The sequence below is a fragment of the Ischnura elegans genome, chromosome 9 (assembly GCF_921293095.1).
Source record: "Ischnura elegans chromosome 9, ioIscEleg1.1, whole genome shotgun sequence".
NCBI lineage: Eukaryota > Metazoa > Arthropoda > Insecta > Odonata > Coenagrionidae > Ischnura > Ischnura elegans.
The window spans coordinates 5503772-5524516 of NC_060254.1; the positions used below are offsets into that span (position 1 = coordinate 5503772).

The window sequence follows — 20745 nt, forward strand, 5'->3', positions numbered from 1 at the left end:
TGAGGAGATGGAGAAACAAATGTTCCTACTGAACGGATTTTTATGAATTGAATGTTTTTTTATTCGTGAACAAATATTTATATTTTAAATATATTTTTACAGATATATCGAAATAAAGGGATGCACTCGAGGATGTCTGCCTGGCTGCGCAGCCTGTTTTTTTCTGTAATCACCGGTCTTCCTGCACAGTGAGTGGAGAGCGCTTGGAGAGTGGAAGAATGGAAAGCAAGTGGCCTTCCCCCCCCCCTTCTCCCCCCACCATCCCCCTTCCCCCGTAGTAAACTGAGGGAGGGGGGGGAGGCTGGATGAGGAGATGAAGTTGCAACGGCCCCGAGAGGGGAGGTGGGCGGGGCTTAGAGAACCCCCCCACCCCCCCTTTCCCCTCCTCCCCCTCCACTCTCCTGTCATGCGAAGGCATCGCACGCCGCCGCTCCGACAACACGTCTCAATCGAGCCACGCCGTGGCACGGCTTAGCACGCGTGTCTGTGCGTGCCAAACTCCCAAGCAACTCTCATTAAACTTGTGCCTTAAGTGTTACCGTGTGACATTATTGCCATAGCGTCGTTCCCGTGCGTGACTTCAGTGAGTGTCTTTTCCACCGAGCGTGTTCCGTGCTCAGCATCTGCGAACGAGGCGGATAAAAAGTCTCCTCTGTGGCGAACGGCCGAGTGTTTTAGCCTTTATTGTTGGGAGTCCGTGTCTCCTGTCGTAATCATTGAAGAGAAGAAGGCCTTTAAGACGTCTTTACGGAGTGATTTCCTCGCGAAAAGCAGAGGAGAGGGCCTTTAGAGATCAGCAGCGAAGATTTCGCGTCCCGCTCTGAGTTTGCTCGTTCCCCAGTCGCCGCGTCGGAATCCGGGCAAAGAATAGAACAACGTCTCCCGCACGAGGCCGAGAATAGCAGGGGACGAAGCGAGCGTCCCATCCTCTCCTCCCGTGGTCGGAGGCGACAGCGCAGGCAGCCGCCGAAGGCGACCCGCCGAACTCCCTGCAGACGATGGGAGAAGCTGCTGCTGCTGAGGGACTGCTGTGAAAGTGGAGGCCAGAGGCCATGGAACACGATAAATGACACCGATCCAGTGTGGCGGGGGACGTGCCTGGATGCTGTAGAGCCCCGATTCCCCGAGTGACTCCACTTTCATCTCTTCTTCACCCAGTTTTCGCTCTGGTTCAGTGAAGGAAATCTGTTTTGGAAGTGTATTTAGAGGGAAGCTGAAGCTTAGTGAAATCTAAACTCCAAAGGAATAATTCCAGTGAACGATTCTGTTTCTTGTCCATGCTACAGAATCGTGTCTTGAGCTTCTTCTTGTCCGGGAAGTCCTTTGCTGCTGCCTAGGGAGGCAGAGCGTGATTGGAGTGTCGTGGAAGTGTCTGGAACCCTGGAAGTGTGCTCCTGCTGGGGCGAAGGAAGAGGAATATACGTACTCATCCATCCCCCTCTGATATCATTACATCTGTTTTCCCGCTGTCACTGGTAAATAGTACTGTGTTAAGCCCTTGAATAGAGGAGGACCTCTGTAAAGACCTCCGTTTGAATTGCTAAATTGAATTAACACTGCTGTATACGTGTCTTGAGGCGATGCTAGGCGAAGTTCCGTGAATGCGGGAATCGTCGAAGTGAATGAAATCTCTTCTCGAAGTGTCTTTCGACCATGATAAGTTTCACGGAAGAATCTGTCCGCTGACGTGAGGACCCATCCCGTTCTCGTTGGGGAAATCCGTCCAGCTGCACCGAGTGTCAACACGTGTGAGGCAGCAGACAGTTGTGTGAACGAAATTTGTGCCTAGAAAGAGAGAGGTCGTGTCACTCTCGGCTGTTGACGCACCGTAACCAGGGGGGCGTGGTGGCCATGGGTGGCAGTGAGTGAGCAAGCACCATGCACCGCACCATGGTGCTGATCGTGGTTCTAGCGGCCGCCGCCTGCTTCTTCTCCGCGGCTGCTGAGACGTCGTCGGAGGAGCGGGAACGAAGGCACCACCGTCACCAGCGGTACCGGCACCGCGGCGCGCCCGAGTCGTCGCCGTTCCTGCCTCCCGCCGCTGGTTCCCGTGGCAACGGAGGCGAGATCATGTGCGAGGAGGCCAAGATGAAGTGCGCGTACCGCGAGGGGTGCGGAGAGGCACTGCAGAGGTTCGTGGCCGCGTGTTCGGAGATCGCCATTGGCACGCGTCTGGGGCGCACGCGAGGACGCGGCGAAGACGATGACGAGGAGGAGATGCCGGCGTGCTCGGAGCCGTGTCAACACGCGCTCATTGCGCTCACGTCCACCGAGGAGGGACAGGCGCTCATCACCGTGAGTACTCAACAGACGCACCTCAACATTCACTTGTCAAACACTCGCATCGTTTAATTGTCGAATGCTTCGTGGCAACTCTTGGGCCTGTGCATTGATTATTACACTCTTGTTGTGAGCGATTCTTTTCGACATTAAAAAGCTTATTCTCAACCAGCTAATGAATGAACCAGAACTGATGATTTCGTGGACGATTGAATTGAAATCTCGCGTGTTTTACTTGAAACTTTTGAGAGAACGGATGAATGAGAAAGGTTTTCTTTCTTTCATAGTGCTATGACCCTGGCCACAACCCCTTAGCTGAACCGGACTCGATTAGGGATGGAATTTGGGGGAGACGGGCTAAGGGGGTTGTGGCAAGGGTCACAACATTAGTAACTCATCCTTATCTTCTGCCCACCATCCAGGGTATCAATAATTATCCGATGGAAAACCCGAATAGCTTATATCAAGGCGTTAGCTTCTTGTAGTGTCATCTGCATTCGCTCCATTTTAGCCAATATTTGTTCATCAGTCCTTTTGGTCGTCCTGTTCCGAAAATACAAATTTGAAATTGTCCCACGAGATGTCAGTCTTAGATGGAGTACTCGTGTTAATCCTTCATCATAATATTACTCTGCTCCCATTAACCCTCATGGCCGCAGGAAGCGAACGTTTTGTAAGTGTGTGCAGACTGCTGCAGTCAATGCGTCGTTGTGGTTCGTTCGAACATCTCTTCCCACCTATTCGCCCTTTCTTATCTCCTGGGCCGTTTCTTTCGTGAGAGAGAATAGAGGCCCGACCACCAATTTTGATAATATTCGATTGTTGTGTGTGAATTTAATGAGTGAGGAGTAACTTTTTCCCGTTTTTCGATCCATGATCCATTGCCTTTTAACAATTTTGCTCCATTTTTGTGACGAATTGCCAATGAGAAATGTATTGGTTGAGAGCTGGTTGGGTTGAGTCGTGGTCGAGTTGGTTTACAGCCGTCAGCATTGAAAATGCCAATCAATGAATTTATACGACGCCCAACCGCAACGCAGCTACACGTGCTTTGAAAACTAGCACAAACATATTGAGCTATCGGTACAGAATTAAACCTTAACAATGAATTATCTTGTGATTTTCAGTATTCAATGAATACATCGCGGAAATCTGGAATAGTTTTATCACATAATTCCTATAGAAGTGTTTTTATGGTATGATTATTTGCCTTCATGAAAAAATATAGAACTGACAAAGAATGGTTTCTTTTCTTAACTTTTCTAGCGTTGAATAATTTTTAGAAATATATTTTATGCAAATTTTTTTTCAACTTTGTCATCTGGGTCATGTTGTACAATTTAATTCCTGATGATAAATTGGCGGAATGTTGACTCGAGGAAAGAGAACATAATTTGTGTTAACCAACCCTCAATAATATTGGTCTAGAATTTCCCCATTATGATTATTATCTGTGATGTAGCCATTCAAAGTTATTGGCAGCTCCGAAGAGCAGTGAAGATTTCTTGGCTTACACATAGTGTCCACGTATGCGTAAGATTTTCCATATTTCCATATGGAAGTAGAAGTGGAAAATCCAACTGCAGAGTGTGACACCCGAAACATCGACACTTCCATCGTGCACCACGAAAAAAACATACGCAAATGAGTAATGCATCTAAAATTACAATCTCCACAATTGAAAGTTGGCCGTCTGGTCGGTGTTATACTTTTATGATGACTTTCCGAATTTTAATGAAGTATAGCCTTATCCAACGTTTCTTTAAGTTTTGGTAGATCTTATGGGCTCAAACCTCTCTTTAATGCAAAGACAATTGATTCCGTCAAATATTCCGTGGAAAGTAAAGAAACAAGCAAGAGGACATTCCAGTTCAGGAGAAACCATTTTCTCAGCGAAGAGTACGGCCTCGGGCAATTTATCTTCTTTCAAACCGTACGCGCAGGCCGTTTATTTTATGGGAAGTAATCGCTAATTCTTCCTTCTTATTTATTATACATTCACCAATTCATTCTTTCGTGTCCCGAGATTGATATTGGCTCATGACGTCGTTTAAGAATTAAACTTCGCGCCCGAATTTCAATTGTTAGAACGTTCCTTTAATTTGCGACTGGTTTAAACAACAGCGGACATCATCGGGCTTTTTTTATGACATTTTAAGTGAAGGTCGCGCACAAAGTTCAATTCTGAAATAAACCACGGATTTCCACAGAGTTGAGGCCGAAAGTTACGTTATTATATTTATTACTTACAAAAATTGAGGTAGACAAAAAATAAGGTAAAAAATACCAATACATTTGTGATAAATACAACTGCTTTCCATCAAAGTCTCCTAAAAATTATATAAAACTACGAAAAGTGCTTTTCCTACTTGGAAATTGTAAGGCATGGGAAAAGTGGCTAGTAGTGTTCTCTGCGGGAGAATATGGCATCAAGAGGTCTGAATGATTAAGCGAAAGCCAGGAAAGATGCACCCACAAAACATTAGCTGTAGTTTTAGATGACTACCCGCTACTGTGATCGCCAAATCTTTCCTTTTTTGGCGAAGCATGTAATAAAGTAAACGATGAGATACTGCGGGTGAAATCGCAGAATTGGCGAAGAGAAGAAGACATTTGCGATAACCCTTTTTACTCACTATATCGTCTTGAAATTTCCAGCTGTTGGCAGGCTGTTATCAAAATTTTAATCTGAATATACGAGATAAGTGCATTAAACACAACAGGTCCTTTACTTATTACGGGGTATTTAAAGAAAAATGTAAATAAAGAGATCACAAAGACGAGGCTTTCGTTTGATTTGTGTCTGGGAAATGTACGTGAATTAAATGCGAAACCCACAGTTTCGGATCTATTTGCAGAAAAGTTTTGGATCCATATACTATGTATGTTTTTATTTCCTGCACATCTATTTTCTTTTAAATTCTCAACAATTTTTCACATAATCAGGAGCAATTTAGTTGGTGACTTCCTTAAAATACAATTGAATACATACTAGAAGCGCTGATAGGCGAGTGATTTTCCTATATTTTTCCAAGATAGAAATGAACTATGTCTTAAGGTATAAACTCTAACTCATTTCACTGTATTTCAATCGGTTCCTTAGTTGGAAGAATACAATCACTGAAAATAGGATGTTTTGCTTTTTATGCGGACAAGAGGTAGGTGGTTTTTATTTACCCCCAGCAACCTGTTGCGATGGCAACGGACGAGGGATATGAATCCCAATTGTCGGACTCTCAATTGAGCGGAGCATCTTACGCAATATTCGCCCTGAATCGATCAATCAAGTTCAACGCATACATACCTACCATGGCAACACAAAGCGGCTGATCTGTCCTTATCCTCCTCTCAACGTTTGGAACTTAGAACACTTGAAATTTGTGCAGTTTCACGTCGAAGATTCGGCTGAAATTATTCTGAGCCGTGATTGGTTGATGCAGCTATGTTTTCCGTTCTTCTACCGCGTTGTTTTCTCGTCTAATGCTGAAATTTTCGCCAGCAACCCCGCCAGCATTTTCAGGTCAGGGGTGCATTTTGAAAAGCGATCGCAAATACCAGCACTTATATACAGGCTCAACAAACTCCTCTTCTGACCTGAAGACGAGGTTGCCGGCGAAAATGTCGTACGGAGACAAGAAACAATGCGGTGAAAGGTCGGAAAACATGATCGCAGGAGAGTTTATGCTACTCATTGTCAGCCTTAGCAGTCAACTACTTTCAAGAGCGCTCTTGCGTGAACTCTGTGGTGGTTTCGAGAACTAAATCCGTGAAAATGCTCGGCAGCATCATTGCATATCTTGATTATGGCCTATCACCATGCATCTGCCCATCTACGTCCGCTTGCTAACCCACTTGCTGCCTCGATGGGCACGTGGCAAGGGGTGTTAGGACACCGGCAGTCGAAAGAAGTAAAAGGATAAAGGTAAAATATAATCTGGAGTTACGATAACTTTAAACGAATGGTGAGGTTACTCTTGAGTTGGAAATGTAGAGCGGCCGATCGAAGCCCAGGATGGGATACACAGAGCAGATGATGACGAACAGAATGATTGCCATAGCACCGAAAGACTGTGTGAATTGGGTGAAGGGCTGCATCGAAGCAATCTTAGAAGTGATGACGATGATGAAAGTCAAAATGAAATTCATGGCTCATAAATGCATGAGAGAAGCACGTTGCTCTCTTTCTAAACCTGCTGCTTCTAAACTTCCTTGGAGACTTGATGGTTTGAGGCGTAACTTTGTGAAAGCGATTCATTATTAAAATTAAAAAGAAGAACACAAGGCACAAAGTTCTTCTTTTTAATTTTAATTCCTTGGAGACGACGTAAACGCTATAAGCTCGCCCCACGCTCCTCTTCAGGTATCTACTCCGGACATCACCTCCATTTTCCAGATAGCTTGATTAGGAATCTTTTGGTGGTCGCATTTTATTTGTTTGCCTCCTGCACTCCGATGGCGAGTGCATTTCAATCCGTGTCCATTTTGTCTTCGTTGATTGCTTTATTGAATGCACTGTATCGGATTACTGGTCAATTCTCTGAGTTCTAACCTCTGGCAAGCAGTTTTATTCCATTTCAGTTGTTCAATACACAATACCGGAAGGGATTGAACTGTGAATTGAAGACAGAAAAAGAATGTTTTTAAAAAATTACAGAGAACTATTTATCACCCGTAATTGTAGGATAATCCTCCCCCAAACCAAGTGTCGTTTACGACACGATGTTAGGGTTTGTTATTATGCACTTGCACTTTTCGTTTGCAAAATGGACTTATCGAGCATAATACGTTACATAAATCCCTGAATGGGATCATATGGCACAACTTGTGTATGGGTGGAAAAGACTAATAACAGCTAAATTTTAAGATAAGGCTGTTTTGAGAAAATCTGATTAAATATATTTTACAAGAATAAGATCCTGAAAGGAATGACATCGAAGCACTAAGACTAGCAACTTCATGATTAGTAAGAAAACTGATGTCGAAACGGAGGAAAAACTACCCCGACTAATGAATGGCTTCAGATAACTGTAATCGTTTAAGAAAGTGCTAATTGAAGAATGTATTCATGGACTAATGTGAACGCTTAGCGACCTAACTGAAGTTACTAATATTCACGAATGTCACGTTTGAAATTAATAGTTATAACAGCACTTTATCCATTAAAAATCTGTGCGTATTCTTTATTTATTTTATATAATGTTACGGTTGCGGTGGAATTATCTTAAGCGGAGGCACAGATTCTGCTTCTCTTGACCAGCCTTTTCTTTCTTACTTTCCGAACGCATTCCATTTTGGGCTGCCTTAATTTCTCTAACCCGCGCGACAAACGCGAGAGAAGTTCATGCATTACGCCATCTATTGAGCAAAGTTAAAACCTCAGAACCATATGCAAATTTAGTGAGTTAATTAGAGTAAAATGCTCATTAAACAAATTTCTGATTATTGCACATTTTATTGTGCTCAAAAAGCAAGCGTTCAAAATTTCAATCCGATACAACTAAGGGTCAAATATAAAACACTAGATTCCTTGGATGGAACAGGGAAAACAGAAGAAGCAAGTTAATGGAAAGCGGGCAAAAGAAAGCCTGAAGTAACTTTACTTCCAAATGTGAAACTTTTTTTCGTGATTTTTCAGATTGTGTTTTGATTTTTCTTCGTGTTTTCCTCAGCATGTTACTTTCAAACCGATGAATTGAGTCAAATGCGTGATTTTCGAGGTAATGTGTTCGTATCAATGACTCCAAGCTATTATACCGGGGACATACCGATTATGACGACCCCAAGACTTCCATTTTTCCCACATTTCTACAAAATTGCTCTTTGATTGATAATTACTCTTTTAGCGAAACAGTTGATTAATTGAAGCGGTAAATATTTATAGCTAAGATCTGTGTCTCACTGGTACTAAGTTTGGTTGCAATTAAGTGATAAGTTTTCGAGTAATGGTTTACCAAAGATAATGATTCGCTCGAACAACGTCGGAATCAGAAATATTCTCTTAAAATGTTAGTATAAAAACTATTCAAATGCGTTTCAACAGTAAAGATATTGATTTAAAAAATCAATTAATTAAACCAGGAAAATAATAATGAAGTTAGTTTTTCTGTGGTTGTTCGTGCTATTTTCTAATTACTTTTCAAACTCGAGTGTACATAATTTCAGCGCCAATGGTCGGCCCATCGCTTCATACAGTGGGTATTGCAGCAAATGAGAGTTCGAAGGGTTCCGTCAACTTTTTCACAGTTCAAGAGTCAAAGAAGGATTTGTTTTCACGCAATCCGCATTGAAATGGGTTTACAAAAGTCATCACTCGCGGCGCTAAAGTTTACAGTGATCCGTATTTCAAGGAAAAATAAGCTGTACCTAAGTTGGGCTTCTGAGCGAAATCTTTTATTTGTGGTGATGCACTCTATCATATTTTATAACTTTTCATTGCTATTCCTCGAGAGATTAAAGTATTCACATGAAATATCGAGAAGAATCGGATCGCAATCACCTCATCGCCACCCAGTGAATATATTTGAAAACAGATTAAAATGCGCCATCAGCGGCAGGAAGATGAACCAAGGCTCGACGGCCTCCTCTAAGATTGTAGTCCATATCTCAGTGATGCCTGGCGCCGAGGGATGACAAGTAAATTACGCCGTCCGCACCAATTGCCCCTTAATAAACGCCTCCGTCAACCCATGCTTCACATCGTTGACGTGGCAACCAATTGAGACAATCGTCGGAGCAAACAATTTCGTTGGCGACGGCATTCTTTTCATTAGGCGACGCTTCTGCAATCTCAAGATAGATCTTCGACCTTTATTTATTTTGGATGCTGGGATCGGTATATGGAAGAGAATTGCGTTAGCAAAAGAGGCATTCATGAATAAGATAGCGCTGATGAGAGTATTGCCATGCAAGAGTTTAAAGAAAAGGCTATTGAAGAGTTTGATCTGAAGTTTAGCGCTTTACGGTGCAGAAATATGGACACTAAGGAAGGAGGACGAGAGAATATTAGACATTCGAGAGGTGGGCTTAGAGAAGAACGGAGGAGGTGAAGGGGACGGAGAAGAGGAGGAACAACGAAGCGCTGGACATGATGGGTGAGGAGAGGCAGCTTTTAGGTGAGGAGACTGAAGGTATGGTTGGGGGGAGAACTTAGCGGGGAGGGGATGTTGAAAACAGGGTTAGAGGGTAGAATATTGGGCAAACGAGGGAGAGGAAGGGGGAGGATAGGATTTATAGATGTAGAACGAAAGGGAGAAGGCCTCATTATAAATGGAGGTGGGAAGTCCAAGATTGGGTCTGAGACAGCCGGAGTGATTCTCAAGTGCTCCTTATAAAACTATATTAACCGGTAGAATTTACATTTGATAATTTAAATTTAACTTTCCTAATGCACGAGGTGTGTTCAGAAAATAACGGAAACTAAATTTTGAAATTTCTCGCGAGTTTGGGGAATCGGATTGTCAATTATTTTTCGTTATGTTTTTCCCCTGAGGTATGTTAACCTTATCAGCTGCATTCATAGTTTACTTCGTCTGTGGCTGCAGCTTTTAGGTTTGACGTGTTTACATGAGCTAGACGATTTTCAGCTCACACTTCCAAGTGAATGATCATTGCTTGCTCGTGAATTTTCGGCCAAAAGCAATGCTAAGCTTTCCCTGCTTCCGTATTCGTCGGACTCCGCGCGACTTTGTTCCCACTTCCAAAAATAAAGAGAATCTCAAAAAGGTCGTGTTTTACGAGCATGGATGACATTAAAATAAATCGCTGACAGAGCTACAGGCTGAGCCAAAGATCAAGTTTGAGAAGAGGTTCAAGGATCGGAAGAAGCGCTGGCACAAATGTCTACTGGGGACTTTTTTGAAGGCGACAACATTAATGTAGACAAATAATGAATTAATGTTTTATTTAAAAAAGTAAATTCCTGTTTTTTATACGCGTCCGGTCATTTAAGGACGTTAATCAGTGGGGAAAGATGTGGCGATGATTAAAATAACTTCGTTTTCAATCCAATAATTTTTAACTTCTGAACCGACCAAAGGTATCATCAAAATTGAGGTGCCATTCTGCTGTGTTAGAAATCCGGCTTCGTTTAGAAATAACAAGGGAGGATTCTAAATTTAAGATATTGTCGTTACGGATGAAACACTGCCTGGGTTTATACGCTTGCTTGCTAAAAGTGTGTGTCGCTTACATAAAGATGTCAACGTAAGCTCTTTCGATTGGACTTCAACGATTGGCGAGAGCAAAAAAATAGGCTTTCGTTGACATTTTCACACATTGACGATTAGAGTTTTTACACTGGCTCTTCGGGTGAAACGGATGAAGTATAGGAAACATGAAGATTCATGCTATAGTGTATCAATCTACATGTACCTACAATATACTCCGCTAGCCGCCTCCATCGGCGTGTGGCGAGGGCTGTTCAGACAAAAGCCGTTATCAAAACAGAATGTGAACCTCGGAAATATTTCATTGAATGACTCCCTCCCACCTCTCCTTATACTGAGAGTTCCACTTCTTGCATTTATTTTAATTCCTTTATTCTTGGGCGGAAAAACGAACTCCCGTAGCGATCCGTTCGATAAGGTATTTGTTTTATTTTACCGCTTCTGTCGGACTTATAAATATAGTCATGATTTAATATTATTTTCTCGGAGTCACCTATCGATATTATCTATTCTTAATTCTTAGAATGATCTAAGACTGGCACTTAGCCTCCGAAACTGAAGTGACTCTCAGGCTTGTACGTTGAACACCTCTGTAACGTTCATTGTAGCAGTTTTTTACGTTTTGTCAGCTTTAATTTGTATTTTTTTCTTCGAGGATTTAGTCATCCTGCGCTGGATGCCATATGCTTTCAGCGTATTCAAGGTGTCGAGTGCAAAATAGCACTTCTCTCTCTCTCTCCCACTATTCCATCCGAATAAAAAATGCCTTCCCACGACGCGCCTCCTGAAGAATTCTTCAAGGCCCTGCCGCTAAGATTCCTTCCCCTTAAGGCGAGTGATTGTTGTGAAGCTCACCCTCGGCGCAGTAAACCGAATCAGTGATTCGAATTAATTTCCCATTCCTTGCTTTTAGAAGTGCGAATCATAGCCACGGAAGTGATTCATGCAATTCTCATTTCTCCTTTTCTCTATCGACGTGAAATACTATCGATTGACGTGTTCGTCTTCTGCCCATCGCACACTATACTCTTTTGCTGCTCTTGCAGCCCAAACATTTTGTCCACAATTTCCACGCCACGGTTGAGTTTAATATTTATCTCTCACTGCCCTTACTTCGCGAGCGTAGCACGCGGTTCGCCCTTCGGCTTTAATCCTCATGCCTCCAAAATTTCTAGTGTGACAGGAACTCATGTATTTCGCAAATGACATGCAAAAATACTTGACTACTTGAATTCATATTCCCGAAACCATTGAAATAAACAAGCATTATCATCATTTTACCGATTTTATAGTTGAATGCTCGACAATAAGGCTTTTTGCGGATGACTGCATTATTTATCGGAAAATAGAAAATCAAATTGATCAGGAAACTCTTCAGGATGACTCAAAAAAATTAGTGAATTGCATATCGAGAAACGGGATGGAAATAAATGCAAATGTGTTAACTTCAATAGCAGAAGAAAATGCGGAAATAGAAATTATGAATTTTCGGGTAGTTTAATTCCAAAATCTAACAGCTTTAAATATTTAGGTGTCCATTTATCTAATAATTTAGAATGGGGTTTAAACATCGAACACACAATCAAAAAATCTTTTAAAGTATTGCACTGGGTGATGAAAAACCTCAGAGGAAGCACCAGGGCCACCAAAGAAGTGGCCTATACATCCCTAGTACGACCAACTTTAGAGTACGCATCTCTTGTCTGGGACCCATATTTTAAAGAGGATGTGAAGGAATTGGAGAAGGTGCAGAGAAAAGCTGCTAGGTATGTGTTGGGAAAGCATAAGAAAACGGAAAGTGTTTCAGAAATGCTCAGAGTTCTAAGGTGGGAGAGCTTACAAGAGAGGAGGAAAAGAAGCAGGATATGTGGCATGTTTAGAATATTGAGTGGGAAAAAAGCATGGAAAGAATTTGGGAAGGACATTTCAAAACCCAGCTTTGCTGGAAAAAATTATCACCAGTTCAAGATAACTTCATGATGCATCTGCCGAATAATTCCTATTCATGTTTGATCTGAGGTTCCCGAGGCGTTTCTTCGGTAAGAGTCTCTGCTTTTGGGCGTTCCTCCGCGTTTACTTGTCGATAGGTGACGACACCTATCGATTTGTCGATAGGTGTCGTCATCTAAAGACAACACAACGCGGAGGAACGCCCAAAAGCAGAGACTGCTAATTGCTATTCATGATTCGCACTCCTTAACATTGTGCTTATCGAGAATCAAATTACTTAGAAAATTATGCCAAAAATGTGTACAATGCACGCGGTACACTTGAGGAATAGTTCAAAACAGGGCAATTGCCGAAAATTTCTTCTCTGAGTCGGGAATTTAAGCCACGTAACTGGATCACAGCCTGAATGAAATACAGGAGGGTAATGGATGGTGGTGTCGGTGTTTCCGTTATGCCTCGCTCTTTCCAGAGGAAAAGTCTCAATGGCTCCCAATCCATTTCTTTCCCTCGTGTCTTGTCCTTCCGAGAACGTGTCTCGTGTTTCGCGTGGCGCCGCGGACATAAATAATGAATAAGGGTCGCGCAGCAGCGAGGGTGGGGGAGGGAGACAATCGGATGCGAGGGGGCGTGGCGGGGACGAGGCCGGAAACAGATGAAGAGCGCTCAATCTCCCTCGTTCGTACGCTCAATCGCGAGGTCGATCTGAAGTCTCCGTCGTCCTCGCGACGAAAAAAACAAGCAACAAGTTACACCTGGGAATTTCCACAGGTTTGTGCCGAAGTCGCGTCGGATCGACGCTGGATTGAACGAAGGCAGTGGAGTCGATCGTAGGCCATTGAATTTGAGGATTTAAGTATTTGAAAACGACAGCAAAAACATATTTGAGACGTAAAATCTGCTTGTCAAAATCGTTATCCCGATAAATTTCATTTAAAGTCAGCAATAATATTTTAAAAGTCGTATTTCGTGAAGGTTAAGCTGAAACGGACGATCGCGATCTTCTTATCATAGTGACGTCACTGAATCTAGCCGATAATTGCTGATAGCTGGTAATTCAACTTTTGTCTACATTCGTTTGGTGCGTCAATTACAGTATTTAGGGCGTCACTTTGAAAGAGCCATCGTGGAAGCGTGTGTCTCCATCTTACTCTAATCATCTTCTACTTTTTCACCACGTAGTGGCCAGCGAGTCAATGGAGGGTCGTGGGCGTCATAGACTCGCTCCCCATCGCCATAGCAACGTCGCGTCCAATCAAACCCGTCGACTTCAACTCGCGCCTCGCTCTGCTTCCATTGTTGTGATCGTCATACTTCCGCTAACCGACGAATTGAACCCAATGCTTTGCTTTTAGAACGTTTGGAAAACTCTCCAGAGCGGAAAATATTTCTCACGAACTCGTGAATGTGGTGGTGGCCACTCAACGCCATACTTAACGACGTTTTGGTGAAATAAATGAGCAGCAGATATTATTATATGTGCATTTACTCCGCTTCCTCAATGGGCGTGTTCGGACGCAAGACGCTCACAAAGAAATTAAAATCGTAAACGCTAAAGGGATTGTATTCCACGGAGCATTTTCAAAAGTCATGTATTATTTGGGGTAAAATACTCTATAGCTATCCGTTTGGCAAATGTCTCTCTTATTTCATCGTTTCCGCCTGACCTTGTAATATGGCAGGGTGATGTTCTCCAAACCACTCTGAAGGATATCTGTTCCTAATTGATGCAGCAATCTAAAGATACAACGGAGCCAATTACATTTACAAATACATTTCCTGCGTAGGTCGTCCAACTAAACATATCACCATGCGTAAGCCGTGGATGGTTTGAACGTATAGGTGGACATATGATATCCAATACGGGTACTACGATTACTTCGAGAGGAACACAAACAAGTAGTATTAGTTGCAGAATTCTGAAGAAGCCAGGATTCGTCTGACATATTGTGGGCATATTTGAATCGGATGAAAAGTAAAAGAGAGGTTCTTTATCGCACTCGTCTGGCCTTGTGTCGAATACGCGGCAAGCATAGCCTGTGTGCCGCTAGAAACTTGGAGGCTATATGCAAGTCTTAGATTCATTGAGCAATTAAAGAACAGATTTAATACGAGCAACACGTTGGACAACGTCTTCGAACCTCTGTGTGTTTCCATATCCCACTAAAACGATTTAATTAGAGAGATATTTTGCCGAACGGATAGGTACTTGAATTCTCTATTCCCCGGAGCAAATGAAAGGGTTTTAACAAATACAGGGGAGGAGGGAAGCAGTTGTCCGACCACTTTACTATTCTTTATTAGGGTCGGTGGATTACGGCGATGCTCAGTGCAATTTGCTGAACATTTTGGATGAATAACTTCATATTTGTTTTTCTGCAGAATTTTTATTGAACCACGAAAATTGTTTCCACGGTTTACGTCTTCTTCCGATGATAACCAGAAAATGACGTCAGCTGTCGAAAACATGGAAGTGTTTTAATAAAAAATTCTGCAGAAAAACTGACAAATTTTTAGTTAATCATCCTCAATAATTCTTCAAAAGGCTGTTACCCTGACATTCGCGGCCTCTAGAGGCAGTTTGTGGGCTGTTACTATGTACATCTATGACACATTCTCGGGCGTAGTCCTCGATCATATCACGGCAATGACTCTGTACGAAGTATAAAATGACAACCCCCTGCCTTTGGCCCTCTGCTGCAGAAATAGCCAAAATTATCTATGAAAACCAAAATTACTCTTTACAAAACCATGCTGAAACCACTTCTGACATACCCTTCTCCGGTCTTGCTGATGGCTTCGAAGACACACCTCACAAAAATCCAGAAAACTGAAAACGTCCTCCTAAGGAAAATATTTGGCGCTCCATGGCTTATCAGAATTAAGGACTTACGCAAGGACCTTCACATAACGCCTATCCTCCACTTTTAAAAGAAAATCTAACACAATACAAGAAATCCCTCAGCCGCACCGAAAATGAAAAAAATAGCCAACCTCTGGAACTATACGCCAAATTCAACTTTTAAACACCGAACTCCTAACTCTGCATTCCTCCCAAATCATACCCCCTCCCCCTAAAAAATCACACCACCAGAAATACTAAAATGACGTAACGAAACAACACACCAGAAACGAATTTTCCTGAAACACACTGGAGACAGCCAGTAGGCTGGGACTAGTGAACAAAAGAAAACCAGAAATTCCGGCGAGGCGAGGTGAACTCTCCTCTCTCTCCCAGAAATTCAACTCCGGGGAATATCGCGGGTGGAAGTGTATTCCGATGCGAATGAGAAATATAAATATACTTTGTAGAGACGATATAGACGACTGCTTTTTCACGAGAGGGCAGCAGGTGAGCCAAGGGTCTCGTTGCGCTGAGAGCGTTTCGCTTTTTTAAGTGCGGAGTGAGAACATTGTTTTTGTGGAAGACATTCGACCGGAGCGCGAAGAGATGGTACTGTCGATGTTATCGCATTTTAAAAAGAGCCACAAAACATGGAGGAAACTTTTCTCGGAATGGTGACTTTCGGGAAATGTATTCAACGGACCACCTACGGATGCAGTCGGGAAGCGAAGATCTCTCTCTCTGTAGCGCTCAACTTTTTATTTTTCCCGCGGTCTGTATTTTCGTCTCCATTTGATTAATAGGGTGGTTTCCTATTATGTTTTTATTGCCTAAATCGAAATATTATTACTCCTGGAGTACGCATTTCACGCTTTTAGATTTTTAAATGACGACATCTATTTTTCACGATTAAATGAAAAGTGAAAAAATTTCAAGCGCGCTAAAACGCAACAGCTAATTATGCAGCTTCCGCTGTGTGAGGCAACCTTGGTGCGAGGCTATGAGCGCCGATACGATCGATACAGGCTGCTAGCAGGTAGCGCTTGGATTAAATAAGGATTATTAATATCCTATCGAACGAAGGAAAATTTCCGACCATAGGCAATCTTAATAGGTGATTATTAGGAGATGTTTCCCTGAGCTCTGTGTCTCATGCATGCATTGGTAATCTCAGACGATGTAAAACTCCTGACTGCTCGTGTAGCATCTAGGTCCCTGTGACGTCACGTGGAGTGGAATCGCATTGGCGCCAATCTGGCCTTTTACAAATGAGGTTAATATTGACCATTAATATTCGTCTAAACTGGGATTTCTAAAACCAAATAATTTGTGTATTATGAATACACTAATGATGGGTAACGAATCGCAATCAATGCCTTTCGTTTTCTTTGATGAAGGAAACTACCCTATTGTTCCTTCCTCAAAATTTAGTCATTTAATGTCGTCATCAGGCCTGAGCGAGAATCCGAAGATCTTTTTTTCTTAATTTCCACTTCTCCAACAGTTCTCTCTCTCTCAGTATGGTCTTCATTTAGACGTTGCTCAGTTTACCTTTAGGCCCACCTGTAGTTCTCGTAATCCTCTTACAAAATCGCATTTCTGCGGTTTCAAATTTGGTCGTTCCTCTCGCCTTTAGTGCCTCACATCCGTATGCCAGCACACTCTGGAATTCAGCCTCAATGTTAATGATGCTTTTTATTTTTTAGGTTTATTCTTTAATTTCAAGGTTTCCTTGGTTTACCAAGGTTTAAATGACATGAGAAAGCCAATTAGTAAAGGAAACGCAGGGAGGAAACGTATGTATCTACTTTGCCATAAATGTTCCCGTCGTATGATTGCGCCTTCGAAGAAATTATGTTACCCACAACTTGACATTCACCCCAATATTTTGAAACTTAAATCTTAATAATTTTACTACCGTCTCTGCATGAGTAGTAAGGATTCCCTGTTGCCATTGAGGTGCCTATGTTTTGAAAACGCTGAATCCTTAGAAGCGCTCTTTGGTCTTGGCTGAAGAAGGAATTGACTACAAATTGATGTCTGCTTCGGGACAACGCTTGGCGATGAGTCAATGCTTTTAATGACCTTATCATCATCATCATTAAGTCAACAATCCTAGGAGGATTGGTTTGACGCAGCTCTCCATTCCTCTCTCCTATTTGCATTCCTTTTCATAGCGCCGTATTTCTTCTCTTATACACCCTTTATAACCCTTTGTCCTGTGTAACTCAATCGGAGCCGTCCCTTGCCCTTCTTCCCTTCCATCTGCCCTTCTACGATTGTGTATCGGATTTTTACGATTTTTTCGTGATCTAAGGCAGCAAAATATCTTTAAATCAACCGTTGCGACAGTTCAGATCCTACACGCCAATAGTACGTGTATGACAGCGTCAAATTAGCATGGGGTTTGGTCGACATTTAATTATGGTAATACTAGCGTAAAACTTTGAAGCGTACAGGACTGTAGTCATTTTTTTACATGCGCTTTTAATCCGTATTTTGTTTGCTCAAATCATGAATCATAGCAGAAGGCACCACGGAATGATAAAAAAAAACGCTACACGTTAGAAAATGAAATCAAAAAGTCAGAAGTCGAAGCGGCGAAGAGATATCTCAACTTAATTCCAATGCCGTATGTGCGGCTGTTTGTTGTTAGTTCTGCATAGTGGCGACCAGTGCGTGTTTGGTTTTATATAAACGCCCCAAAGTCATTAAGTTGATTTTTCATTAATTATTTTATGCACTTTTTCGCTACTTTTCCGCCTCCATCGTCCTATTTCCATTCCCGGAAAATTTGGTCACACGAACGCGCGGTTTCATCCAATGCGAATCATCGTGAACGATCGCGCAGATTTAGCTGCCTCTGCCGTTATTTCGATGCAAAATGGATATACATACCTGTTAAACGTAGCAGACAAGCATGCATTAGTATCGCCTTGGATTTGTGGACTGCAATGTCACCGAAAACAAAACTAGCTCAATGAGACGATCTCTCCATCTTTTGAGTGAAGAGATCGTCCCTAAGAAGAACCCGAAAGGTGGAAAGATATCCTAATCAAGAACGCCACGGAAAATTACTGGAGAACAAAAACAGGCTCAAGGTGGATTTTTCCGTATTTTATAAAATTGATAAGATCTCTTTTATTTTGTAAAAGATACGATGATGTTGAATAAATTCGCGGTAATGTTCAAATTATCCTAATTGTAAAAATATTTCCAATATGACTATAGATAGGACACACTATTCCAATTATTTTCTGTGTTCCCTATTCGTTGATGTAGTTGTTTGCATCCAAACCGGAGCGCTCCAAATATTAGGCCGACCTGTCCGTAGTCATGGCGATTGCGCTGGGCAGTGTAGTCTTTCAAACAGTCTCCGTCACTCCAGAGAACCACTTGCCGGACAGAGGCCACCTGTTGCTCCCCCCCTAATACCCCCTCCCTCTTCCACACAACCCCCCCTCCAACCGGTCCCCCCCCCCCGTTACACGTCTGTTTAGTATAGTATAGCGTCGTCTCCCACGCTCTGTCGTTGTCATCGGGAGATCAGTTTGGAAGTCAAGCCAACAGTGTTCATAAAGTACAGTCAGTCAAGCCAGCAGAGAGAGTTGTCCCATTTGGTGGGATACGGTCCGTTGTGAAAAACTTCTAAGTGCAAAATTCAAAAGATTTAGATTTTATTTTAGTGCAACTTTGGAATCCAATGTACGTCCGAATCGAATGCGTATTGGAGAAGTGTCTCACATCAGTGGAGGGCAGGGAGCGGATGTTTTCGGAGAGATTTTTTTCATCAATGCTTTCAATCGGAGCCACCGATTGCTATTCTACACCTACATATACATCTACATAATACCCTGCGAGCCACCTGTAGGGTGTTTGGCAGGGGTTGACCAATCACCAGCATGCAGCATGCAAGAGGACCGCCACATGCACACCGCACGGTCATAGAAATATTACGCACGCTAGAAAAACATACATGCTTATTCATAGAAAAATTGCTAATGGTTAGTAATTCCTGGAGCAAATACATGCAAGGTTAGAACTATGAAAAAAAACATGCAATGAGTGATCCTAGCGAGCGATGCCATTAATTCTATCAATTGAGAAAACGTTGCTATCCTTAACAGTACGAGGGAAGAATGACATTTTAAATCTCTCTGTTTTGCAGTCTATTTCTTTTATTTTATTCTCATGATCACGTCTTCTATAGTACGATGGTAAACGAAGGTTATGATTCACGTCGTCTGAGAAACATGCGATATTCATGATAAACTCGCGATATTCCAAACGACCTGCATAATGATAATGTCACTTCTGAACCAAATAATCTATTAGAAGCGTCATTCACTTGTGAACTGTAATGCGTAGGCTAAAACGTATGCCACTGCCTTAAAATAGCTATCCTCTGCGGTTGAGATTTAAATGGATATCGTGGTATTCAGCTGCATGAAACGAATCATGAAATGAACAAGTGCTCTCTTTACAAGTAAATGCACAGTGAAAATGCAAAGGAAGGCTGCGCGGTTCGTCAAAAACTGCTACGGGCGTACAGACAGCGTTATTCAGATGTCAAGCAAATCGGGCTGGGAGACACTGGAGACTCGGAGGCTGCGCGCTAGGCTTAGATTGCTTGGCAATTGAGAATGAATATCTTTAAGAGCGACACAGAGAACATAATATTAGAGCCGCAATATATTTCCAGGTCCTATAGATGTGATAAATTAAGAGAGATGTTTTGTCGAACGGATAGATATGCAAATTCCTTTATCCCCCGATCCATAAAGAACTTTAATAAATGCTAATCGTAATTTCGTTAGAGCATGTCCTTTTTATGCGTAAATAGTTGGTATCCTAACTACCTCTGCAACACGTCTTTTAGGTGGCTTGCGCGGTAGTATGTAGATGAATGTGAGTATTTTATATTTCCTCTTTGGTGCTTGTGTTAATCAAACTCCTTAAGTCGTTTAAATAATGTGCAGTATTTAACTCCATGCAGCTTGAATATATAATATTCGGCGCGATATTTGTTAATTAACATTTTACACGCCTTGCCATTCATGTAGTCTCCATTGTCATGCAGTCTTGGACATACGGCCGTGGTCAACTCACCGTCTTCCGGTTTAGTTTGACGTCTGGTTAAGCGAGACGCTGCATTGATTGAAATCTTGCTCGATACGCGCTCCTATTGTTTAGACGTGATGATGGACATTGACCACCTTGGATGAAAGCTTCTCGGGTTTCCAACCGGGTCAGGGTCTGCATGGTGTAGGCCTACACCATGCAGACCCTGACCCGGTTGGAAACTCGAGAAGCTTTCATCCACGCTATTCACCGGGAAAAGCTCAGATTCTTCATTGACCACCTTAGTTACGGATTTTGTCGATTGTGGAATTGCATTTTCTTTCTCTTACGGTTTACGTTCCGGCTCTCATTAAGGGTGTATTGAAGCCTTTTTTTCAGAAGGCTTTCTCTGGCTGGCCGTAGACACCAGTGAGCGGCTCTCCCATT

The 20745-nt window shown here is 42.5% G+C and overlaps 1 protein-coding gene across 1 annotated transcript in view; it reads left to right on the forward strand.

Moving 5' to 3' along the window:
- The first annotated feature begins 439 nt into the window (after window positions 1-439).
- The window catches only part of LOC124165518 (growth arrest-specific protein 1-like), a 77022-nt gene continuing 56716 nt past the window's right edge, over window positions 440-20745 (forward strand). Inside the window, exon 1 of the mRNA XM_046542960.1 lies at window positions 440-2295. Coding sequence (XP_046398916.1) covers window positions 1879-2295 — 417 coding nt within the window. The 5' untranslated portion in view covers window positions 440-1878. The remainder of the gene's footprint in view (window positions 2296-20745) is intronic.